This window comes from Solanum pennellii, chromosome 2 (genome assembly GCF_001406875.1).
Source record: "Solanum pennellii chromosome 2, SPENNV200".
Taxonomy (NCBI): Eukaryota; Viridiplantae; Streptophyta; class Magnoliopsida; order Solanales; family Solanaceae; genus Solanum; species Solanum pennellii.
The window spans coordinates 54,205,092-54,232,092 of record NC_028638.1 but is presented as its reverse complement, the minus strand read 5'-3'; the positions used below and the strand labels follow the sequence as shown (position 1 = coordinate 54,232,092).

The 27,001-nt window shown below is 34.7% G+C and overlaps 4 protein-coding genes across 4 annotated transcripts; 1 reads left to right on the top strand and 3 right to left on the bottom strand.

Annotated features, from left to right (window-relative positions):
- Window positions 1–494: 494 nt before the first annotated feature.
- On the bottom strand, window positions 495–6,543 carry LOC107011696 (ubiquitin-conjugating enzyme E2 2-like). Its single transcript, XM_015211289.2, has 6 exons — window positions 6,384–6,543; window positions 6,036–6,169; window positions 5,912–5,937; window positions 5,355–5,444; window positions 1,843–1,931; window positions 495–931 (listed from the first exon to the last, which is right to left on the bottom strand). Exons 2-6 carry the CDS (start codon window positions 6,158–6,160, stop codon window positions 803–805), a joined length of 459 nt encoding a protein of 152 aa, XP_015066775.1. The 5' UTR covers window positions 6,161–6,169; window positions 6,384–6,543; the 3' UTR covers window positions 495–802.
- Window positions 6,544–7,638: 1,095 nt separating this feature from the next.
- On the bottom strand, window positions 7,639–10,868 carry LOC107009355 (plant cysteine oxidase 2). The gene is made up of 5 exons (XM_015208677.2): window positions 10,448–10,868; window positions 9,554–9,672; window positions 9,283–9,445; window positions 8,854–9,084; window positions 7,639–8,265 (listed from the first exon to the last, which is right to left on the bottom strand). The coding sequence occupies exons 1-5, from the start codon at window positions 10,635–10,637 to the stop codon at window positions 8,159–8,161; spliced, it is 810 nt and encodes a 269-aa protein (XP_015064163.1). The 5' UTR covers window positions 10,638–10,868; the 3' UTR covers window positions 7,639–8,158.
- Window positions 10,869–12,860: 1,992 nt separating this feature from the next.
- On the bottom strand, window positions 12,861–20,585 carry LOC107012054 (uncharacterized WD repeat-containing protein alr3466-like). The gene is made up of 8 exons (XM_015211786.2): window positions 20,299–20,585; window positions 18,134–18,320; window positions 16,219–16,316; window positions 15,928–16,033; window positions 15,156–15,373; window positions 14,700–14,742; window positions 13,578–13,828; window positions 12,861–13,459 (listed from the first exon to the last, which is right to left on the bottom strand). The coding sequence occupies exons 1-8, from the start codon at window positions 20,481–20,483 to the stop codon at window positions 13,057–13,059; spliced, it is 1,491 nt and encodes a 496-aa protein (XP_015067272.1). The 5' UTR covers window positions 20,484–20,585; the 3' UTR covers window positions 12,861–13,056.
- A 2,358-nt stretch (window positions 20,586–22,943) lies between these two features.
- LOC107011732 lies at window positions 22,944–25,664 on the top strand. Its single transcript, XM_015211346.2, has one exon. The coding sequence runs from the start codon at window positions 23,080–23,082 to the stop codon at window positions 25,117–25,119; it is 2,040 nt and encodes a 679-aa protein (XP_015066832.1). The 5' UTR covers window positions 22,944–23,079; the 3' UTR covers window positions 25,120–25,664.
- The last annotated feature ends 1,337 nt before the right edge of the window (window positions 25,665–27,001 follow it).

The following is a 27,001-nucleotide window of genomic DNA, read 5'->3' as shown; positions in this document are numbered from 1 at the left end:
TTATTATTAACGTTCAACAAGGAGGAACCATCATCCACTTGTCCTAATCTTGAAAAAAGAAACACACACAATAGCTAGCTAACATGAAGATTTTTTTAAACATGTAAAATAACGTCATCGAATAGGAGATAATAGAGGGCTTGAGACAATAAAATATCCCATAGCATAGATTACTTCAGGCTAAAGGCAATACCTCAAACTCTGGAAAGCAATACAGTTGAAAGCAGTGAGGCACGCCTGAAAAACTCTATAGGAAAGATCATGATTACAAATTAAGTAAATATAGGAGCAACAGAAAAGGCAAACACTGGTATGTCTCTTCATGACATTGTAAAATCAACACTGGTTCCTGCAAAACATTAATCATCCGACCAAGTTCCAATTTTAAGTGATTCTCCACTTCTTCTTTTTCAACACATCTCATCTACATTTCAGATTTTTGACTTCAACAGATCTCATTGCCTGATACTGAGAATTTATTTTATTGAGTTGAATCAATGATAATGCACAATTTCCATTGCTAAACAAAAATATCTGATATTTATCCATTTTCCATTGAAGGTCTTATGATGACCAACAGAAAAGAGTTTCATACAATTAAAATACAAAGTGATCAATATATACACTGTATCAGAGTAACAGAACATGAAGATAAAAGACAATCAGAGTTTCTAAACAGCACATGAAAGGACAATTTCATGCTACATTTATTATTAATGTAGCAACAGCAGGGAGAACATTGCAGCTTGACCTGGCAATCCTACCAGGAAAATCTCCCGTAACAGATTCAGCCAGAAGGATGTCAGTCAGCCGTCCAGCTCTGCTCAACAATCTCACGCACCTTCCTGTTGTACTCACGCTTGTTCTCACTGAACATGCGAGCTGCTTCTGAATTAGCAGGCGAGTTTGGGTTTGGATCACAAAGCAAAGACTGCATTTCAAGAAAGTCAAATAATGTTAATGCGTTCTCGGTTCAGTTGAAATCCTCTTTAATTTGATACGAAATTTGATAACTTCAGTCTCACACCAGACAAGAACAAAATTTGATAACTTCCTTTAAGAAATGATAAGATTCAGATTCTGTAGAAAACACTACTGCCCAAAAAATTGTACTGGACTTCTATGGAAACACAATACAAAGACGGCCGGGTGACAGAGATGTTCTCAACTCCCAAGAGAGCGCCTAGATACATGATGTGAAATAGACAGAACGCTATCGAAGTTAAAGAAAGAACTGCTTGAACCAAATAAATTTACCAAAAAAGGAAAAAAACTTGCCTCACCAGCAAGTATACATACGTATTCGATGTTTTAAGAACAAGGACCTGACCTGTTAGCTTTAGAGCAACAAGTTGTATAGTTCTTTGTTTAGTTACTTTATTCATTTGTTAAAATTAGTTAATTTAACACTAGTGAAAAATGATATCAAGCACAGTGTGTGCATCTACGAAAATATTTTTCATCATCTCATTGAACCAAACAATGAAGTCTGGATTCCCGACTTATCCAAAATTACAGATTTCCTGTTCTCATCGGTGTACACTATCCATGTTCAACCAGAGAAAAGAAAAGCATAACTCAATAAGCGTCCACTAACAGCAACAGGACAATGAGCTACTTGGCCACCCAGATATCATGTCCTACTAGTGGGGTAAACTATTAGTGCATTATATGAAAAACAGGACACCACCCTCCAAAGCTAGAAAGGCAGTAAAAAAAGAATGGGTCTATATATAATAAAATTAAACAATACACCAAGAAATAAACTTTCCATGTTACATTTCTTTAAAATCTGCAACGACATGAGGCACAATGATGCATCTAATAACAATCTCAACATACCTGGATTGAAGTGAGTATAGCAGCAACGTCATATATAGGACTCCACTGATTTTGCAGTATGTCTAGGCAAATACTCCCATCGGCATAAACTGACCAATAGATAGATAAACAGCGATATGAGAAATCAGCAAACTAAAAATTACTCAAATGTATACTTTGTATGACAAAAGCCACAAAGTAGAATTTAGGTATTTTTAATGAGTAAAGTTAAATCGAGGTTAAGATAGAAGACAAGAAGTATCCATTTCCAATGACGTGGGAGATCTTAAATTAACTTCTGAACAAAGGCCCAAATGAAAAATCAACAGGACATAATCAAATTGATACACACACATCATATCATTCTCTCAATAAGCCAATAATTAAACATAAAATAATGCGATGCTCAGACTGCATAGGTGCTGAGTTCCAATTGCTAGGACCGCCAGGTGTAAATAAAAGATTATAAAATAGGTGCGGCAAAACAAGGATACTTGTGAAAAAGAGGGGTTACATCTACTTTCTTTTGGGTCCAGAGGCGAAGAGTATCATGAGTGTGGCACAAGTACATCTGCTAAAATCTCAGCTAAAAAGTTCCCATGTACTTCCACTGTTCTTTCTCAGAATTTATTTCATTTGTTACAAGACATATTTGCTAATATATCCACTATTTTATTTTATTTTATTTTTGATAAGTTTCTCCACTATATTGATGCTCTAAAATTGTATAAACTGCTTATCCAAAAAAAAAAGTATGTGATTAGATGGTATTAAAAAGAGAGAATATGTAGCCATAGGCTGAGAGTAAAAAGAAGTGCAATAGGCCATTGTTTTTTATATTTCGCATACTTTGGACTGCATTATGCATGTAAATGGCAAAATCAAATCTTGAGACCAATTTATTTAGTGCCAATAAAAGAGCAATATAGTACCTGGCCTAATCTACTATAAGGTGGAAGATATACTAAGCTGCAAGTCTTTAACACATACACAGAACTTTACATTAGCATGAATCACAGAGAATATTCAATAACACACAACTCAAGCATCTACCAGAATATGGCTAAGTCTCTCAAATTCATGAAGTCCCAAGAACAAATACTCAAACAAGAAACTTCAAGAAACAGAGGATTCAGTATGCAATGGAAATTAAGAACATTCTTGTAACATTTCCATCACCAAAATATCATAATAATTGAAGAAAGTGTCACGTCAAATGACTCATTAGAACTGAAACGATAAAATTACCAATTACAGATGCATGGGATCGCGGATTACCAATCAGGGTAAATTCAAGGATAAGGATTTGGGACGACCTCTGTAAAGGTTGAGAGGACGTAAGAGTTGATATGTGTTTAAAGGGAGAAGGGGAATAAACTGTTAAACTCCTTATCTGATATAATAACATAATATCAGTGTTTGGGGAAGCGAGAAGTGGAAAAAAGCGACGAGGACTTGCTTCACAGAAGCGAGAAGCGTGAAGCGAGAAGCGTGAAGCGAAGCGTGAAGCGAAGCGCGCGCTTTTTTTTAAAAAAGCGACATTTAGTATAAAAATAAAAAAATATTAAATAACTAAATAGAGGTATATAGTCTTAGATTAAAAGAAAATAGATAGTCAATAATACTCATAAGTCATAACATATAAAGCAAAAAATCAAAAACATAATTAAATCACAAAGACTCAAACTCCTATTCTTCAACAAGATCCTCAAACTCTTCAAGTGCCATAACCAAGGTTCTACTTGGTCATCATCTTCTTCATCATCAGACGGCTAATCAACAAGGTTTCGACTTGAACTAGAACCTCCAACTCCTCTTTCCTTGCCCCTTAAAGTACTCCCCCTAAAACTATAAATATTCTCCTCAACACCACTTGCCACAGAAACATCACCATAAGTGAGACTTTCTCCTTCGTACACTTCTTGAAGAGAAAAGAAACTCACAGAGATGAAGCAAAGGCGAAGATTGTATATTTCTAGAGAAAAGAAACTCACAGAGATGAACTAATAAACATCGGCTAAAACTTACCTGCAGTCGCGGTCGAGGTGTGAAGAGAGACGCAGTCTCAGTCGCGGTCGTGAAGAAAGAAGAAGTGAAAGAAGAGTCGTGAAAGAAAAATTAAGTTATATAGTATATTTCAGATTTTTTAAAAAAAGAAAACCTAATTTTTTTTTAAAAAAAACCTAATTGTCGCTTTTTTATAAAAAGCGCGCTTTATTGCGCTTTTGCCTTAGTGTCGCTTCTCACTTCTTTAACTGAAGCGAGCGCCTTTTTCAGATCGCATCGCCTCAGGAGAAAGAAGCGCACTGGTGTCGCCTCGCTTTGAAGCGCGCTTTTCACAACACTGCATAATATATGTCCATTGTTCGGTATTATTAAGATTTTCCCAGGAGGAGAATGCTCTGTGAAGAACAACGATAGCAGTTCAATAGAAATTGGTGGGGATTATATGTTTAAGAGATAAATGAAGAGGAAAGGCACTTTGTTTACATTCTTTACAAGGACATGTTTATATTATATAGGCATGAGAATTAGGTCTCAAATAGACTGGCTCTGCGGTGTAACTCAGGGCAAAAAAATTCCACAAGTGTTGGCATGGTGACAGGATACACAGTACAGAGTTTAGACTCGCAAAAAAGGAGAATGCCCTGTGAAGAACAACGATAGCAGTTCAATAGAAATTGGTGGGGATTATATGTTTAAGAGATAAATGAAGAGGAAAGGCACTTTGTACATTCTTTACAAGGACATGTTTATATTATATAGGTCTCAAATAGACTGGCTCTGCGGTGTAACTCTGGGCAAAATAACTCCACAAGTGTTGGCATGGACAAAATACAAAGTACAGAGTTTAGACTAGCAAAAAAGGAGAATGCTCTGTGAAGAACAACAATAGCAGTTCAACAGAAATTGGTGGGGATTATATGTTTAAGAGATAAATGAAGAGGAAAGGCACTTTGTTTACATTCTTTACAAGGACATGTTTATATTATATAGGCATGAGAATTAGGTCTCAAATAGACTGGCACTGCGGTATAAACTCTGGGCAAAATAATTCCACAAGTGTTGGCATGATGACAGACTACACAGTGCAGAGTTTAGACTAGCAAAAAAGGATTAGAAATAATAGAAGATCGAGGAATTTCTTCACAGATATACAAATGGCCTATTGGTGGTGAAGGGGGCAGGAAAGGATTATATAGAGGGAGAGAGTGCACTACAAGGAATTTCAAAATGGGATTGACAGTGATACAGAATGTGTGGCCTGTGTTGGGTATTAAAAAAAAACTAGGAAGCTAGCTTCCTTCTAAGTTCACACGGCGTGAGAAGCAATACTAACACTATAACTGATTTTATGAAGGTCTCTGAGTTCATATAACTCCTTGTCGATACTACTAGCCTTTGCACCAGAAGATAAACTGAATAAGCAGCAAGCAACCTAAGCTTAAAGTTGAAAATTCTGCTTGTTCTATGGACTAGAACTATGTGAAAGTGGGAGAGAAAGATAATGCAACGTTACTTAGGCTACTTACTATTCGGATGGAACATCCTGGATACAAATCGAACCGTTGGAGGCTTGTTGGGGTAATCCTCCGAAAATTGAAGTGTCAGCTTAAACGTACCTGCACACGAATCACAAATTCACTAGTCAAAATAGGGGGGAAGGGCATGCTATAAATCTGAGGGTTCTTGCCCAAACAAACAAGACATGCCTGCTTAGCCTCCATTTTAGTGAAAGAGAAAAATCATGGATGGAAAAGAGAGAGCAAATCTTAATTATAGTGGGGTGAGGGAGAATGGTCATGCAATACAAAACACAGATTCCTAGAAACCTTCTTCACTGGAAAAGCACTAAGCATATGCATTACTCAGGTGGCAGTGACTGTATCAACACAAGATATTCACCCACATTGACAAGTGTCTCAAAGTGCAATTTAAGCATTGAAAAGGAAAACAGATATCACAAAGTAAAGTACAAGGTGTGTGACAATGCATTCATGATGGACTTTAAGAGTCAAAAATCTGGTTCTATTAGTATCTTAGATTGTAAAAAGGTAAAAAGATTGTACATGAAGAAGAATTTCCTCACCTCCATCCCAAGGTGTGTCATCAGGACTGCATTCCAAGAAAAAGAAACAACAGAAGTGCATAAGTACAAGAGCAATCATCATAAAGTATCCGAATTCAATGATTCAATCAACAGGCATGCATACCCGAATATAACAGCATTCCAAAGCATTATATTGTTGTCGTAAGGAGCACCACTGATACCAGCAGGCGGATCCTGCTGTAACCGCTTAAAATCCCTCATCAATCTTTTCCTAGCCGGCGTCGACATCCTCACCGCCTACATCCACAAATTACCATTCAAGAACAATAAATCAAGAAAACCCTAGATCCCCAAAGTTTAGACGCAAGAATCTTAAGTTATCGTTCAGGGAATCAGATGCTGTGAAATCGAACCAATAAAACCCTAGATCCACAAATAAATTGAAAATAATTTCATAAATTAATACTCCAAATATATAACCAGTCATATATGAAGGATCAAAACGAATTACCTGAGTGTTAAAGCGGCAAGAATTTCAATGAATGTAATTGGTTCAGAGTTGAGCTTCTTGTCTTCCTGCGTATTATTTTTATGTAAAATAAAGAGACTCTGAGTTCGCGTGATATGTAAGCTGCTCACACACATCAGATGTCTCTGTCTAACACCCAATATATATACACCCTACTCCTTCGCCCTTCGGTTTCATTTTACTTTCCGCACCTACAAATATATACTTTAAAACCAGATTTTTTTTATTAAAAAAACAAAAGATTCAATTAAATTAGGAAAATTACGTGAATATTTTAATAAATAATTACTGATTTTAGTGATATGTTTTATTTATTACTATTTATAGTAATACTATGTTAAATCTGCAATACGTATTAAAAGTGAATTATGTATGCAATATATATGAATTATAATTATTTTTTGAAATATATATGTTTGTTTGATAAAAATTTGACACATTGTATTATAAGTGTATTAAAATGTGTGATAAATGTATTATACATCATTAAAACTTGTATTATATATGAATAATAGATTGTTATTTGTAATATGTATTAAACTTGTATTATAAATAAATTAAAAGTGATCAAATAAAAAAATGTTGTTATAAATGGTAGATATTTTTTTTATTACGGTACATATTTATGTAAATTACCCTTATATTCAGTCGTAGTATCTACATTACTAGCTTAATATGATGCTGACTGAATGACTATCTTAAAGTTTCTTCACCTCATGGTTGTTCTCTGATAATCTCAAGTAGCTCATTCTTTGTTTTTTCAAGTCAACAATTGTAATCTTGAAATTGTTATATCGTTGTAAAACTTGTTTTTCATTTGCATGGTTGTTACCCTCATATTACACACCTTTTTTAGGCTGAAAATTTGATATTACTGATGTTTACCATGTTCAAATGCCAGTTATCTAATCTTGTTTAGTTAAAAAGTTAATTTCTTCATGTCTATGCCTATCTCAATAGACACAAAATAGTACACAATTAAATTGAGGTGTTCAAATTTGGTAGGATAGAAATACTTGAGCCTAAAATAAAATTGGAACCTAATTAACAATCATGTGCACAAGTTTAATTTGGAGGCACAGAAACTTAATAAAGTAGGATATCAAAAACAGATCCATCCCAATTCATTGGTTGGTGAGGCACAAAAACTCTAAATCTTATATGATATCAATTTCTTCGTTCGCCAATGCTAGCTCCCATATTATATTATTCACTCCAGTTTGAACGTGCATGAGAGTGTTAAAAGAAGTCTCACATGAACAATTGACATCATACATATCCTTACATGAGCTTGATAATCCTTACCCTATTAGCCAAATTTTTGGGATTGAATTCAATCTATAATCCATTTCTTTACAATGTCGATCGGAACATCCCTCAATCCACTTGAACAAACCCACTTCTTATCGTCATATTCGGATTCCAGGGCAAATGTTCCTAAAGTACAACCTGAGCTACTGTCAAATAGCAAATTGTACCATAAAAGGAGGTACTTAAACAAATCCTAAAACATAACGCTAAGTCAGAAATATGTAACTGTTGGAAAAAAAATAACACTACTGCATCAAATTTTCGCCATGACCTTCGTTTGTTTCCTCCGGTCTGAATATGTACACTACCAAACCGCAAGAAGGGAAAACAAGGAAAAATTAGGGAGGAAAACAAGGGAAAGAAAGATAAGAAAAGTTATTTTTCTTTTTTGGTTCTGCTTCACTGCCAACTTTCGTCATCATCCACAGAAATGGGGATAATTCAATTCACTTAACCATTTTTGGTCCCTTGTACAATGCTCCAACTAGTGTTAAGTCATCAGGTTTCTCCCTCTCTTTCAGCCATGCATAGCCACCCTTCTGTTCCTCAGTCACTGAAATCGACAAAAAAGAGTTTGCATAAACTTGCTAGTCCATATTATAAGGCCCTTTCAAGTACATAATCAAAATAAATTTACCATATTAATCAAAACACCCTGTCAATAAAAAAGGTAACAAAGATTCNATCCAAAAATAATAAGGGACCGACAATGAGTCCACAGGTGGAAAAAAGTATATATCTTGATTAATTAAGCCTGTCGAACTAGAATTAATCAAAATTCATCACAATACCTAATATTTCCCTTTCAAGAACACAATCAAAATAAATTTACCATATTAATCAAAACACCCTGTCAATAAAAAAGGTAACAAAGATTCTTGTTGTCTGATCATGTGATACCAGAAATAGATTAAAAGTCAAGTTGCCATTTTTATAAACACTCTCTTAACTGTTCTGGGAACTGTCCGCCCACCAGGCAACAATTTGGAAAATCAAATCTCAATGTTATTACTTAAAGGCACCAACCATATTGAATCATCTTTTTATCCTTTGTTAAGATTCGTCCTTCTTCACCAAGGACTTTGCCAATTTACACTAGCACTCAGTTAAATGTAAGGATGAAAAAGTACAAGAAGTATACCAGAGATACTTGAAAACGGGAAGTCATAGTAGTATTGACAGTGGCGACCTTCAGGATCACAATAGGGAGGGCCAAGCACATCTAGCACGGCGCAGGCTGTTTTTGCTTTGAAACAATGCATATTACCACCATCAGCTGGATATAAGATAGAGGTCTTGCAAGGAGCTCTAAACGCTGAATTCATCTTCACTTTTGCTAGACGAATTCCAGTAGTAGATTCCCCAAGTCCATCTGATAAGGAAATAATCACCAATAAGTTAGGCAGGCCCCTTTGATCCTATTTTTTCAAAATACATTAGAAAGCAATTGGATTTGGTTCATCAGGGAGAAATTCAAATACAACATCTTCCGTGACAAGTTTAAGACCACACGATTTAAAAAAAACTATAGATACCTTCAACAAAACAATCTCCAGCTAAAAAGACTTACTATCTAAAGGCTTAGCAACTGTAGTTGGTTCAGCAGGGAGGTTGTCCACCCAGTCATACGACTTAATGTGCATTTCTCCAAAAAGAAGCTTACTAAAAACCGTCATTCCAGGATGATCATGAAGTGGAATGACAGCTGATGGGGGCAAGCAGAATATACCAATCTGCCAAGTAGGCAAAAGATCTTTATAAGCCTAAAAAACGAGACATTGAAGAGAAGAACATACAGCGCCTGATTCATTATAGTGAAACAATGCACTTTAGCCACTTACCGAGAATTTATCACACTCATGGAGGTGCAGGTACGTTATTGTAGGAGGTCTGTCATATCTTGTTGACTTAAAGTATGGCATGTTCGGTCTCAAGCCAACGTCTGCTCCAGCCATGGTATCTGCCGATCATATGCGTTGGTAAGTAATTACATTGTGTCTAAATCAAAACAAAATGGAAATTTGCATTCACATCAAAACAAACTAGAAACTCATAAATAATCACGTCACCCCTCCTCAAAAAACCTTGAACAATCACAAGCAAGATAAACTATTGAGAAAAAAAAAGTCTTAGCAGTTATTTTCCAATAAAACATTTAGAAAATAGTAGTACACACCAAATTTAGAAAAAAAAACAGTTGTATTTATCCAAACAGTCCTCATAAAACCCTCAAATAGCAAACCAAGGTAACCAGAATCTGTCGTGCTAAAATTGGATATCATCAATCAAAATTGTCTAACACCGTAATCACCATAATAGTGATGATTGAACGTATACCCCAAATGCAGAAAGACATTCAACTCGGAGTTCCTATATGTCCGCTATAAAAACTAATGAATCAAAATCACATGTAACAGTTCAATTATTTCAATTTTTGGCACACATTACGCATTCCCCTCTGTTTGGGAATTAATTAAGTAACTCAATTGGTTGACTATCTAAACGAGTCCGATTCCCGGCTTGTAATCCCCACCCCTTTTGTAATTCAAAGAAGACAAAAATTGGGTTAAACCGATTCCAAAAATGGTTATAATAACAATGCCGGATCATGTACCTTGTCAATCAAATATGGTACTTTGGTCCACATATACACTTTAGAATAAAATAAAAAAGGGAGATTATGACGCAACAGCAATTCAACATTAAACCTAAATTACTCGAAAAGAAAAGTATACCCAAAACTTCCTTGAGACGTTCAATCTTTTCTGCAGATGGTACAACACCAGCACCACAATTATCAAAGGTTTCTTTGCAAGTTTCATAAAGTCTTTGAACCGGGGAAATCATCCTCTGTCTTCTCCGATTCTTCTTCGAATCGCTATACTCCCTTCCTCTTGGTTCACTCACATTTTTCTCAATCCTCATCCTTAGGATTAACAACAACTGCAAATTGAAATCACCTTTTTCTCTTTCAACTGGAAAAAACTATGATCTGGTGCTTAAATATCTAGACTATGTGCATATTTTAAGGGCAAATGTTTGATGATGTTGGAGTTGAGGGGGTTAGTTAAATTGTATGTTATTACTGAGTATAAATGAAGAAACACAGCGGGAAAAACTAAAACCAGGGGCTATTCCCTGGATTTCCTATGGGCTCTGCCACTAGACTTTTTTTTTCAACAATTTTGAGAATTTTTTTTATTAAAAAGATGCTTAATTTTTACGGACAGTACATGATATCAAATTAAATTAATCAGATAAATGAAATTTAAATATCAAAGTGATTTTTCCACTTTGATAGAAATAAACAAGTCAAATAATGACGAACGAGATAATTTATAAATCTTGATCTCTTTTTGATATGATGCGTATTAATTAATGTAATATAGGTATACCCTACCCTACAAAATTACAAAGAATCATGTTTGACATGGTTTGAAATAATATGCAATTTTGAATTTGTGACGGCTTGCAATTATGCAAAAAAAAAGTACACTTCGTAGCATATACAATTCATATAAAATGTTTAATTACGTACGAAGGTAGCATCGATCTTTTTCTGAAGAAGAATTATTAAAATAATACTAGTGATCTGAACATTGAGGATATGAACCTAGTCATTCTACCTACTTTTTTAACTGTCACAAATTTCCTTTTCATTTTGTCTATATACATTGAATGTTATGCCACAGCTATATCAGAACCTAAAATCATTTTTATTATTAAAATATGCATAGCTTTAAATAATACTTATGATTTTCTACTATCAATTATAATTAAAATTAAACCAATCTCTCCCTATCTTTATATATTTTTAATACATGTAAAACGTGTGAAACATTTTTCGAGTTTTTGTACTATAAAAAAGATGGACTAAAGGAATATTACGTACAATAATTGAAAGAACATATTCTCTTATGAGTATTATAACTAATAAGGTGCGTGAAGAAGTAAAGGTAATTAGAAGTGGAATTTTGTTTGGTTTTAATTTTTCACCTCAACGTGGTTATTATGCTATATAAAAAAATCGTATTTATTATTTCACTACACGAACACTTGGTGAACCTCACAGCAGATATGCCTATGGAGTAATTACACAGCGTGCGTCTTAAAAACCATTCAAAAATTATTACTATATCTTTAGTTTATTTTATATGAGTCTTGTTTAATTTGATTATATATATATTGGAAGGGACTATTAACAGCGAAAATTATCTAATCATTTTAATTTCTTTTAATTACCTCATATATTTATTTTTTTAAATTTTAAATTTTTTTAATTAAAATTTTTAACTCGAAACTATATAAATGTTTTCAATTGTAGGTGGATTATGAATGGAAATGGGGAAGTTGGCCATGCCTATCCTGTCTGGGCTAGAAATGGGAATTTTTTTTTTATTGAATTGTGTAGACATATTGCAAAATACAATGTATACTGCTAACATTAAAAAGTGTTGTTTTTCTGCTATGATATATGTCGTCATCATCAAATCTTAACTGCTGCAACGTGTCATTCAGCCCATCCCTATTTCCTGTCCATTTGGATAAATCTCTTTGACGTGTCACGTCGGTTATTTCAATGTGTATATATGCCAGAAAAAACACTGACACGTACGTATACAGAGGCTTCGTTTTGTATATCTCTATCTATTTATATATTTTAATTGTGAATATGCGAATAGAATAGGTATAGTATTTATATATTTAAGAATTTTTTAAAACTTCCCTTTATTTCATTTATCAATAGATTACTAGAATAATTTATTATGAATTTTTTTTATAAATTTTGTATGAATAAATAAGATTAATATATATAAAATTCTAATCTCTATAATTAGAAACCAAAATATGCAAGATATTTATGAAAATCAAACAAATAAACAAGAATTAGAAAAACTGTAGAGAAGTTTCATTAATTTACGTTGTACAATTAAAATTTTGAATTGATAAATTTTCTCTGTCTTTATAAATTTTAATTATTATGATCCATTTTTTGAATAAAAAATTCTCCTTTTAGACAAAATAATTTATTTCTAAATTTTTGGACAGAATTTCACCAGCAATGCATATAAGGGCGAAATGTAGTTTAAAATTTTCATATTATTGTTAGGCTCCTTTCATAAAAACTCATAAATTAGCTCAAAAACATTGAAAAGAAAAATCTGATCCGAAATAATTTGATAGTGGTAAAATCAAACATTTAAAGGGGCGCAAACATAATTTACTTGTTATCATAAAGACATGAGACGTAAATCTAACTCAATTAAAAATTCAAAATTAAGGAAGAAATAAAAAAGTAACCGATTTTAGAGTCAGGGAGCAGCTAGGTTGAATCATGATCTGATTATTCTTCAGTATCACTCTGTGATTTAGGAGCCCAAAACTTTGATTGGAGAATGCTTGAATCGGAAGAGATAGAAGGAATCGTGGCGTTGTTAAAGTCCCGGAAACACAAGTCACTGAAGTGTCCGTCATTACAAGCTGTTAGTATACGACTTCCATTGACAGCCATTGCAGAACACCGATAGCCTTGACGAGAATCAGATAGAGAGCAGCAATTCAATGAACTTAATTGTCTACCGTTCCCCGTCTCCCAAACATGTACCTGGAAATCCTTCAGCCCACCACTAACAATCTTGTAGGGATCCATGTGCAAGAGGCTTACATTGCCTCTATGTCCATCTAATTCAGCTACTGCTTCTCCCTTGTTTATGTCACACCCTCTTCTCACATCCCAAAGCATTGCTCTGACAACACCATTTGCATTAGCACACAAACAAACACGATAGTACAGAAGCCACTTCATGCATAACGACGTAACTACTTATCAAACAAAGTCAACCATATGAGTTCGAAAGATAATACCTTTGAGCTAACCCTGTGCACATCAATGATTTCTCTGGCAACATTTGAAATGAATGTACTTCTTCTTGATGGTTCACTTTGAAAACTTGACGCATTGTTCTTATATCAATTGCAACAACAGAGGTACCAGACGCAATATAGATCAGTGATTCATGACACTTCATTGCTTTAGGTGCACCAGGCACAGTGCTCTTTCCCACACAGCATGAAGAACGATTGGCAGATGAAGTAGCAGTGTCCCAAACTATCACCTGCATTGAGAAATTAAAGTAAAGGACCATTGATTCTAAGCCAAAAGAAATAGTGTAAACTAGATTCTGTAAATGAGATCACAGAGATAATAGCTTTAGAGGATATACTAATTCTTACTAGGAAGGCCTGGAGTTTTCTGTACATATTTACTTTGAAGTATGTGGTTTAAGGAGCAGAACTTACAATCACATGGTTAATTATCACGCTTCACGAAAAGCAAAGATGCATCATAAGAACAGATAATGCTGCTCAATGATTACGGAATTCAACTCACTTGGTTTTAGAAGGGGAAAATTGTGATAAACACACAAGTATCGCACTAGCAAGGTGTTACAGATTTCATGCTTGTGGGGAAAGTCGAGTTCAGAGGCAATCTTGGATGGTTAGGGAACTATGTAAGATAACAGAATAAACGATCCCCTGAAGAGACGCCACATGACCTAGCTCAACCTCCTCATGTTTCTACTTTTCTAGAGAGAAAAAGTGAAGCAGTAGGAGCTTGCTTTCAAGTTCCTTTTGTCACCCCCTTTTCCTTCCTAACAAAAACAGTATTACAAGATTTTAACTACAAACACCAAGAGGACTAATAAACAAGAGAAGGAACTTCCTTATGGATTTTCACTTGGTTTCAAATATGAGTTAAAATTAAGAGCAGATTCTGCTAATACTCGAATCAAAAGTTTTTATACTAAATAACAGCAGAATCAATGCAAATAAAAAAGATATAATAACTCAAAACAAGATTTGCAAATATACGTCAACAGAATCAAACAAAATGTCATGGAAAATCTTAGAACCACTCAAATTTGCCACTTTGGGTGTCGCTTGCTCATAAGTCAAACTTAAATGTCCCAACACAAATTACTATACCTTGGAGTTCCTTGATATGCTCACTAGAAGAGATGTCTTGTGCCTGAAACCAGAGAGATTCCAACAATAAGACAGTTGAGAAGATTGACTAAAATTGATGATTAGAATTTAGCAAACCTCAACTCCTATACCTCCTCAATATTCTAAATCTAAAATTTAGCAAGGGAGCTTTTTAACTTCGATTGACAACAAATAAACCTGAAGCTAATGTAAGCTCCTTCTAGATTGCTATTCTTGAAATCTGTACTCTAGAGATAAAGTATAGTTTGACTAAAACCAAATACTGCTTCGGTTGCAATGATGCATGGAGAAAAGAAACAAATCTTCATTGTTCACCTAAAACTGGCAGCTAGATAAGCAAAGCTAGATGCCAAACTCCCAAGCAAGAAGGTTTTGCAGCCACAGGATAATAATATTGATAATTGCAACATATATGCAAAAATAATTAAATCATACCCAGCAACTGACATCAGCACTGCAGGTTTATCATGCCCGTATAGAACAGCCTTTAAATCATGTTGGCTGCGCTTTCCACTACAATCAAGGGACCATAATCGAACAATTCCATCTGAACCACCGCTTGCAAGTATTTTACTCGGATGATCACCCAACAATTTGTCTGAAATTGCGGAAACTGAAACATTACAGATTCTGAAGCTTCTTTGACAACTCCCCTAGGAATGAAAGCCACAGGCAATACTAAGAAAGTGATGGACAACATAGTTATTTAAGAGATTGGATACCCATACATTGAATCTAAAAAAAACATAACCAGAAACTGATGCATGCTCATATCATATGCATTGAACCTGACATTCATCTAACTAAAAAAAAGCCATACTCCCTAGGTGGCAAGCTACAAAACATCAATAGTTCCACTGATGGAACCTGCATCATAAAGTAAACATACTTTTGCACAATCCTTGTAGACTATAGGCCAGCTATGATGCATCAAAAGAATATTTTGTTTCTTGCTTTTGCAATTGGAAAATGATATTCAGCAAAGAACAAAATGGTAAAACAATAAGTACGACAAATCCATGATATAGTGAAAACAAAACTTAAAATTAGAAACAAAAAGTTAAAAAGAAATTCAACTAAAGAATATGCAGATTAGAATATGACAGACAGGGTAAAATTGGATCAGGAGTTCCATAAGCTCATTAACACAAGTATTCAGATAAAAGTTCAGTGAACTACAACTCTCATCTTTATTTATTTAAACTACCTTCCACCATAGCCGAATTGAATGGTCCAAGCTTGAGGTTACAAAAAGATTATCACTTTTCTGCCCCTTGCTACTATACAAGCATGTCTCTTCAAATGGAATTGATCTGCAGTTAGTAGTATTATGGCTATTGATACACATTAAAAAGAATTGACAAACTAAGATGTAATGTATTTATAAGTGAAGTAAATGATCCTGAATTGGATAATCTAGAACTTCTGTTGACATATCCATCTGGTTTACCACGTGTGCTTACTCCTAAATAAAAAGAAAATATATAGCAACTTTAACCTCAGAGAAGTAATTTTGGCAGTGTGACCCCTGAGTGTGTCATATGAATCTTCTCCATGCCGAAAATTTTCAATGTTCATTACACAAAGTGAAGATCCCTGCAAACAAGTTATCAACCAAAATCATGTCATATAAATTGCATGGTTTAATATTTTATCACCTTAACTGCAGAAGAAACAGATTACAAAAGTCCACACTGCCATTGTTGGAAAATATATAAGATACTGTAGTCGAGTAAGAGATAATTGTAAAAGCAAATCCATAGCTTGTTGTCTGGTAGATCCAGATAAGCAAGCTGGCAAGCTAATACCAATATTCATCAGTATGACTGAGTACAATGAAAAAATTATTACTTGTACAGCGTCAAATTTTCAAGTTATTACAACAGCTTTCCGGATCATGTGGTATTTTCTGATTATCGGAAGCAAGAATACGAACCCTCACTGACTATGTCACTCCATTTAAGCTCATCTCAATCCAATATTATACAAAATAAAAAGTACTAGAAGGTAATCGGTGAAGCAGAGACACCTACAGCGGAGGGATGAAAGGAAAACAACAAAAGATGAAACCTAATTAAGTGGACAGTCCAGATGATGGTGATGTTAGCAGCTTCTACATGGAATGTTGCACGAAAGTTGAAAATAGAAAAAGGCATATCTTGACCACAGAAAATTCCTCGGATACCTAAACTTTGTAAGGCAAGAATAATAACAGGGTCAAAATGAGGCGAGACCAGTAAACGACTACAATCAACTAGGATAAACGTGGAGAAGGGTTTGGGGGGGATTATCTACGAGTTACGAAATGAGCGATAGTGTCCCTCAGGAATTTACCGGTAACCAAAGAAGAAAAAAGGTATGGTACGTCACAAAAGATAAAAAGAAGAAATGGCACAAGCATGTAATGGAAAGAGGAACACAACTTTTCCGTATCCTAAAGGCGTTAAGGGGCTTTGATATCATTGATTCAAAAGAAAATGAAATTCCTGTGGCCGGGTTCTAGTGGCAAGAGTATGATACGTGGATTATATGCACTTCCATAGAGAAAGTATACTATTTAAGTAGAGAGGGTAGAGGAGTAGGCTCATTACCGGATTTCACAACGTGCACCACTGATCAAGAAAGAAAATATCAGATCTTAAGGGATGCTGCAGAAAATCAGAAGTAGCAATTGAATCACAGTCCAGAGAAGTAATGCTGCTCAACTATCAGTCTTTTAGCATGTTGCAAAAGTCGGAAGTGGCAATGAAACAAAAGTCAGGGGGAGAGCAGCACAAACTAAATCAAGGGGCAGTTACCTTCTAAGTAGCCTGTCACATTAAAAATCACTTCACATATCTAGATGCAAAACATACCGAGGAAGATCCATTATGGGCAGCTGGTATCTTCTCTTCTCATACTCATGGAAGCAATAAATCGGTCAATAAAGATATAAACCTAGAAGATCTAAACTAAAGTTAGTACAAATCATGATGGAACCAATGAGCCAGAAGAGAGGGAAAATTGGAAATGTCAAGTTCACAATCACAGCTTCTCGAAAGTCCTGCTATATCTCATTTTAAAACTGGTAGCCCAACGATCGACTTTCAAGGGGCAAGAAAGAAAAGAAAGTTATACACAATGTTAAGTCCCCCCTTTGCGATAAATAAATACTTTACACAACTAATAACCTGTGTGAGGTCATAGAAACATGTAATAACACCAAATCTCCTACAAAAAGGAAAAGATAATAAAGCTTAAGCGGCTAGACACCAACATTCCTTAGGGTACAAAATAATACTAAAACACATCCTTCATTCCTATACTCATACTTTTCATAAATTGCTGTAGCATTTAACAAGGACTGAAGAATCAATTAAAACAAGCACTTTGAGTTGTATGACAGGAATTTGAATAAATGGTAGATATACTACCTCAGAAAATATGATATTGTCTTTGTCAAGACACAGATTTTCATGACGCTTTGCCCTGATAGGAAAGCTTACAACTTCAGGGTCAATGAACTTGAATTGCAGCACATCAGTACGCCTGGAAAGGTATACTTCCCTCTCAGTTGATGTGTATGATAAGCCAGAAGGTACTAGTGGAGACCACTGCTGTCTGCAGAACATGAGATTAGTACTACTCTCCAAGAACCCACAAGCAATTAAATACTGAAAACAAAGCAGAGAATATGTTGATAACAGACAAGCCAGTCACAGTTTCCAATCATAAGTACTTTTGTAGCATCTTTGAGATTCCTTCTCATAATTAGCTTAAAAGGAAAAAGTTACTTCTGAACATTCTTTAGCTTCCAATGCAACAAAGACTCCACTTTTGTGTTAATTATTAAGAATCCAAGGATCCCAATATCTAAGAAGATATCCTTTTTTATTCGTCTTCACTCCTCAGAAGATAAATTTTGCCAATATCTTAGAAGATATATGACTTAAGGATATCCTAAGCAGTTACAAGTTGCCTTTGATTTTTGATTGTGTACTGGAATATGCACTACTTCAGTTTTGATTTTGGAATTTATTCATTTACAAGCTCAAGCTCTTAGAAGTTCAGGCAAAATCACTTGCCTTCAAAAAATTCTAAAAAACGATCTCCACACATTTCCATCTTGCACAAAAGAAGTTAAAAAAGAACAGGAAAAAAAATTATAGTCACGCTGTAGTGTTGCCAAGACCACTCAATGTCCATGTATTTTCTCTCATCCATAATGCCAAAGCTTCACAGTTGGAAGACGTTCAATAACCAATTTTTTGCCTACTTCCCTCCCCATAACAAGAAAGTGACAGCTTCATAAAGCACATTCACGTTTGCAGGATAACACTAATCATGCTGATCTAAGTGAAAGAAGAATGCAGATATCAAACCAAAAAAAGGAAAGAGAATGATTATGCAAAGTTATCAAGCAAAAGGAAGTGGCTTTTTTCATGTACTCCGCATTTACACAGATAAAGTTCCTCTGTTCAGCAAAATGTTGCAAATCAGAAAGTTTAGGAGGTGATTTTCCAGGAGCACAAGCAGATGCAATTCCAGAAAAAAGTATGCACTATGCATTCCCTGTTCTGCCTCTATACAGATAGACAATGGTTTTCCTTAACTCTAACTGGCGATGTGAGTTTGCTAAGCATAACTACACGGGATAAATGAGAGGGTTGCAGGGCAGTTTCAAGATAGTCAAATTACATGTCCTCTTAATATATATGATTTATATAGCTAACCTCCACTAGTTTCATATTGAGGCTTCATTGATAGATAGATCGATTTTACATAATCATCCTTTATTTGAGCTAATGTGTTCTATAATTTATTTTTCCTTTTAAGCGAACCCGCAACTGCTACCCTTTGGGTGCACACACGGTAAAACCCCATTCCTACGCAATAGCTCACAAATCACACAAGAGTTGTAACCCCCTCCCCCCCGGAGACGAGCTCGAACCAAAAGGCAAACCCCTTGCTTTTGTTGGCAAGGGGTTTCAAACTAGAGACCTCCAACATGGAAGTCCCAAGCCCAAACCACTAGGCCACCTCGAAGGTTCTTATAAGTACTCTTGTTATTACTCTCCTTATTATTCTTCGATTTTACCATTAACTGTTGTTTCCATTGCTTTAGTTATCCTATTAGTTGTTGTTGCTACTGTTTTTCCTCCATTATTTTTCAATAAGGCTTTTCACTGCTTTTTCCTTTCCAAACATACAGGTTCACTTGGAACTTCCATGTCGGAGGAGTCAAGTTTAAAAACCTTGGTCTGTGAGCTATCTTGGAATTTCCGTGTTGGAAGACTCAAGTTCAAAAACCTAGGTCCGTGAGCTATTGCATATGAGCGGGTTTTACCTATGAGGGCCAAAGGGTAGCGCTGCAGGTTTCCTTGTCATAAAAAACAAAAACAAAAAAAACATACCGGTTTATGCACATTTATTCTGAACCTCAAATCTGTACAAAGAGGTAATTCATTTTTCCAATTCGATGAACAATAGTGTGCTCATAGGGTCATTCTCATTAGGAAGCAGGATTGTATCTTTATCCAATCGTTATCAAATAATTAGCCGGGGTGTAAAGAAAGAGTTGGAAAAAAGTAAGTACAACCTGAAAAGGGATTCCCAGACTGGGTCAGAATACGCCGCTTTTTGAAGATATTTACTGGACATGGCCATGTTCGATACGTCTTGAAGATTCAAGTAACTTGCACAGTGAACTAACGCGTCCATGTCGAGGTCTGTTAGGCTGGTGGAGCTATTTCCAGTTGCCGGTGGCGGTGAAGTCTCATCCATCTTTCGATTGTCGCAAATTTCCCTCTTCCCCTACTAAACTCTACAAGGAAGACATATACATATTAACTTTTCTTTGATTTTTAACCTAAATAAAACCCCTCAACTATGATCTATGCCAGGCCTTTTTCTCTCACAAAGTATCATCAAAAAAATTTTAAAAAAATTATACCTCACAATAATTAATAATTTAAATTATTTATAATTATAAATAAATTAATTCGCTCTCAAAATTTCATTATATCATTTAATCGAGATAAAATAAATAATAATAATATTTATTAGACCCGTAAAAGCACAAACTTCAATATTTAGCATATTACAAAAGTATTATGGGAAGAAAATAATAAAATATGTTGGCAACTTTACACAAGTATAACAACAAAGGACCATATTATAGAATATAAAATGAAATTCTAAACATTAGATAAGAAAAATAAAAACACTGAAAAGCTATATGCATTCCTTTAAAATAAGGAAAACTTACGTAAATATATTAAGATAAAAAATTATTTACTATTTATAGCTATAATATTATTTTTTTACTTGATCATTTTTAATTCATTTATAATATAAGTTTAATATATATTACAAAAAATAATTTATTATTCACATAATACAAGTTTTAATGATCGATAATACATTTATCACACATTTTAATACACTTATAATACAATGTGACAATTTTTTACCAAACAAACATAATATATTTAAAAAACAATTATAATTCAAATATATTTTATACATAATTCACTTTTAATACATATTACAAATTTATTACAATATTGCTATAAATGATAATAAACAAAAAATATTGTTAAAATTAGTAATTATTTTTTAAAAATATATTAATTTATGTAATTTTTCCTTAAAATAATACGTAACTTTTTTTCTTTGAAAACAAGTAATGCTACAATATGTCTTTTTTTCGAACAAGTAATGCAAAACTAGCAAATATTTTAACATAGTATAGCATATTAATGTGAATTTTTCTATTTCTATTAATAATTCAATTGATTTGTTAACTGAAATTTACTATGATTTCATATTTATCTTGTTAGTAGAAATTTTCCTATCTTATAATTTTATCTCCAATTTGATGGACTTTAGAGAGAAAAGTAGATAGTTGAGGACTTTTGAGTTTTAAATTAAAATTGAGTGACTTTTTGAAAGAATAGTACAAGGTTAGAGAGAGGAGAGATGTGTGCGAGATTGGGAGATGAAGGAAAAAGGTGAGTGACAGGGAGCAAATAATGAGAGAGGCGAATTGTATATGTAGATCTAACGAAGTGTATAAGTATATTTGTCAAATAATTGTATATATCTGACTGTTATACATATGTATTTGTATATCTAGTGAGCGAAATTGGGAGAAGGATAAGAAAGGCGAGCGAGATCGGGAGAGGAGGGAGAGAGGCGAGCGAGAGAGGGTAAATAGTGGAGAGAGACGTATAGTAGATAATTGTATATATGTAATCGGTATACACATGTATTTTTATATATGACGAGCGAAACTAAAAAAACGAAGGAGAAAGACGAGCAAGATTTAAAAATGGAGGAGAGAAGCAGGCGAGATTGTGAGAGGAAAGAGAGAGGCGAGCTAGAGAGGAGCAGAGAGTGGGTAGAAGCTAGTATATCTCTCATATAATTGTGTATATGTATATATAATTAGTATTTGTATATGTAAAAAAGAGGAGAAAGACGGTATAATTACAAATAAAATTAAGACGTTAGCTGTAATTGATTTAAACTATAGCTATGTTAGTTAATTAATTAGCATATGTTTGGTTATCCACACAACTTTTTCTTAAATGAATACATGACCTCTCTAGTAATTTGACACGACAAGACAATAATGCAATTTTACAAAACACTCATAAAATCAAAACAATAATAACTAACATGAAAAAACTATATATGTGCAATACGAAGATAGATTGAGAGAATATGGTTCATATTTTAGGTTTTGATGTTTTGTATAACGTGAAATTGTGAACTCAAAATTAATGTAAAGCGTGAATTTAAAGCTAATGAGCAAACAAGTAATGTATTGAAATTAATATTTAATATTCATGTATGGATAAAGCAGTAACTAGTAAGTTACTATTATCTTAATGGATTATCGATTTACCAATAACCCAATACTAAAAATTAATATCGAATCGATAACTAGATAATTTTTATTAACAAAACCATTAAAAATTTGCTAACACAATAATAATAAACCAACAACATTTATTAATTGGATCAATTCAATTTTTGCACACTTCTACTTTCACCCAACAACACACCTTTCCTATAGCCTTAAATTATATAAACATTTTCAATATAATAATTTACTTGTCTATCAAAGTTGGGACACATTTTTTTTTGAAAAAAAATAACCACGTATTTTTCTACAAACATTTACCTTTTGACTATTTTATAAAGGGATCATGTTTTTTCCGTTCCAAAATAAATTAAAAATAATAATCAAGTAATTGACTAGCTTCCGCAGCTGGTGCCCTCAGTCCTCCACTTCCAATTCCGTCAACTGAACCAACATCATATTTTGCCCAAACCCCCAAACCCTATCCCCCCGGATTCCCAAAACTCCGAAATGCCTCCGATCACCGGCGTCGCCGGCGTTCTCCTCCTCCTCCTTCAACTCTTCGTCACCGCCACCACCACCACCGCCGCCCCAATCCTGGGACTAGACTCCTTCCTCAACCAACAATCTCGGGTTGACCCGACAGCCACAAACGATTCATTCCTCTCTCTTCCTTCTTCTCTCAAGAAGCATCTCTCTCAACCCTCCATACATCACCCACCCATCCCTTCTTCTCTCCTCAACCTACAAGTTTCCGTCCCCATCACCGTCAAGCTTGTTGGTAGCAACTTCTCTTCTTCTGCCAAATCTCAGCTTTCTTCATTTCTCACATCGGCAATTTCTTCCGATCAGTTCCACGTCATCACCCCTTTCTCTTTTCAACCATCTCATCACCTCTCTATATCCCATTCACTTCATCTTGATGTGACTCTTTCTCCTTCCTCTCTCTCTTCACGTCTTTCTGAAACCCTCAAGACCCATCTCGCCACTGTACCTTCCTCTTTCAGATCCGTGCTTGCCTCTGTCCCTCACTCCATAGTTGATGAAATCATCAAACAAGATTTTGAAAAAGAGAAACCCATTAGTGGGATTTACATATATATTCTCAATTTGGGCTCCCAGTCGAAACCCTACGCTTATAGCTATACGCCTGGCGATCCATCCCCTGCTTTCACCAAGTGTTTGGGCACTGTGTGGACCGGAAAAGAGAGATATTTGTGGATTGATTTGGGGGCCGGTCCGGTTGATTATGGCCCGGCGTTGTCCGGCGATGGTGTACTTCCTCGTGGCGAGTTTCATCCATTTGCTACATTGCACGGCCGACCCAAGTCCCAAAAGGCTCTGCTTTCCGATTTGGCCTCACTGGTTTGGAGTGCTTATCAGGTTCTTCTCGTGCCCTCTTTGCGTATCCCTATCCCGTTTGAGAATTCTTTGATTGTTGAGTTTATACACATATATGGTTCTTCGGATAATAAGGATAGCGTTGGGTTAGACTGGAAGCTGATAGAGAGGAATTTTATGGATGAAATAAATGAGAATGGATTGTTGTTTGGAGATCAATCTTTGAGATTTAAGAAGTATGACGTGAATTTAGCAGAGTGCCCTATCTGTTCGTTTGCCATTTCAAGGGCAGCTACCTCATATACTTCTAGGTACCTGTTTGATAACTATACACTGATTGTCAGTGAATACCTGGACTCTAAGCGTTTACACCAGACATTGTCTGAATCGGCTGCTGAGTTTAGGCGGATTGCTAAGGTTCCTGAGGAGGACTTTGGTGGAAGGATACTTCCGGTTTATGTTTTTGATTTGGATGTCAGTTCAATTCTGATGCTTGATCGTTATCATCAGTCTGTGGCCTTTAAGGATATGGTTATAGCAGTCAGGACAAAGAGTACACAGACTGTGAGTGATTATAGCTGTAATGGGCGTCATGTGTTTACCCAGACTCGTGAATTAGAGAGGCCCATTGTAGGTTCCATCTTACAGAGCATGTGGGGAGTCTCACCAACACATTTAGTCTGGAGCCCAAGACACAACAGTACTCTAGTAGACTATACGTGGAGTGTCGGGCAAACACCATTTGGCCCGTTTTCGGAGGTTTCTTCATTGTCATTTGTGCAGAAGGATGCTGCTAGGAGAAATGTATTGTTGACATCGCTAAACTTCAGTATTTCTAGTGCTCTTGAAGTTCTTGAATCCATTTCTGCACATGGTGGGGAGAGGAAGCTTCTTAAGCATAATCAGCTTACTGAGTTCATGCAAAGGTGGAACTTGTTCAAGTACAAGCTAGACAAAGCAGTTTCAGCAGTCTCACACTTTGACTTTGAAATGGCTTTGTATTACCTGAGGGCATCAGATCATGACATATATGCCATTCATTCTCTTGTTTATCATGCTTCTCAAGAGCTGGAAGCATCACTAGTCTGTTTCAAGGACCCACCATTTCCCTGGGCGTCAGTTTCTATGTCTGCTGGAGTTCTTATTTTCCTTCTGTATGTTTGGGCAAAGAGAGACAAGTTCTTTTCCAACAAGCGAAAACAATTTTGATATTTTCTGAAGCGTTGTTTTGTAAGATCTGAGTTGATACAGCACCTGTATCTATGAGTAGCATGCTGGCTGAAAGCTCTGAAATTAGAATTCAATTGTTAAGAAAAGGTACTGCAGTTTCAACTTTCAACTACTACAGAACATCTTGATGAAGCCCTTATATGAGCATTTTGGTCTAACTTCCTTTGGATGTTCATTGAAGACTTTAATAGATTCAACTAACTTATCATCCAACTTCTTCCCATGTATAATTTATTTTCCGAGAAGTTTGTGAATTAGCTCCTTGCACAATGTGTTGGGAACACAAGAAATCTCTAAATTGAATAAAAGAAAGAAGAATTTTATGCCGGATGTCAGTGATCAGTGCTTATTTTTTGGCAGAGAAGCAGAACATGTCTAAGTTTAACTTATTGCTCTATCAAAAACCTGTAATGATGATTATTGCAAGTGACAATTTGCAGATTCTTGGTATACTCTTTCTGTGATGACAGGAGAAATTAGTGAAGAATATGTGCTATATAAAATGTATTGGCAGTTGACAATTCTCTCTTGGTCCTGTTTGACATTCCTGATGTGCTTCCTGTTGATTTTCTTTTCCAGCTTTTGGAGCAAGGCAGTGAGCAAAATTATTCATCATTTGTGAAAAAACCTAAAATTTGAAATTACTGAACTCTATTACTACGAATACAAATAAAAATGTCTAACCTTGGCATTTCGAAATATTTACATCATATGTTATAAATCTTAGTCAAAGATGTTATATGGGAGTACGTAGTATGATCGTTGGAAGCAAAAGAGAACTACTTTTAGACACGGATTTTGAAACAACTTTTCTACTTAACAAAAAGGGGGAAAGATATGAGTGTCTTTTTACGCAATAATTTGCCTAACGCAGGTAAATGATTAACGAGACGTAGTTAAGTGGATATAAAATAGAGAGCTTCATTTAGTCATCGTTATTATGAAAATATAAATATACTCAACAGATTACTGAACAATAGTAGTAGCTAAATAAGATATTTTTTGGTGCAAATTTACTCGTGGCTCATAATTCAATGGAGAATGGGTTAATTTAGGATGATTTCTTCTTTTTTTAGATGGTTAATAGTAAAAATAGAACTTGTGAAACCAAGACTACATTTAGGTATCGTTTGGTAAAGTGTGTTAGGAAAAATAATACATGCATTAGATATGCATATTAGTAATACCTTGTTTGTTTTTGTTATATATAACTAATACAAGCATTAGTTATACACAATATTGTGTATTAAGTTGTGTATTACTAATACCAAGAAATTCTAGGTATTAGTAATCATAACATTTTAACACTTGTATTAGATTATGTAATTACAAAAGTACCCTCAAAACCCTTTAAAAAAACATTTTCCATAGTACTTGTTTCATCTTCTCTTTCAAATTCTCTGTACTTTGTCAAAGAAAATTCAAGAGAAGATTTTTCTTCCTTTTGCTCAATCAAACATTGTTTCCTCATCTTCATAAGGTTAGTAGTCTTGTCTTTCATTAAAATATGTATTTTTCAACATCTCTTTCACAATTTAAGATGAAATTTAGGTTTAGCTCATTTTTTAATATGCTTTGAGCTCATCTATTTCACTCTTTATGTGGTTGAAAATTAGGAATTTATATACATAGATACTTGTTTAAAAGCTTTGTATGTATTCATTCATATTTTTATGGCAAATATAGGTGTTATTATGGATCTTCAACCATTATCAGGTATTGAATATATTATTCTTGTGGAGATAGTGTTTCAGCAAGTAACTAAATTATATGTTTATATTATAGGTAACTATTATTTGTGTGACGGAGGATATACGAATGGAAAAGGATTTCTTTCACCTTATCGAGGTTATAGATATTG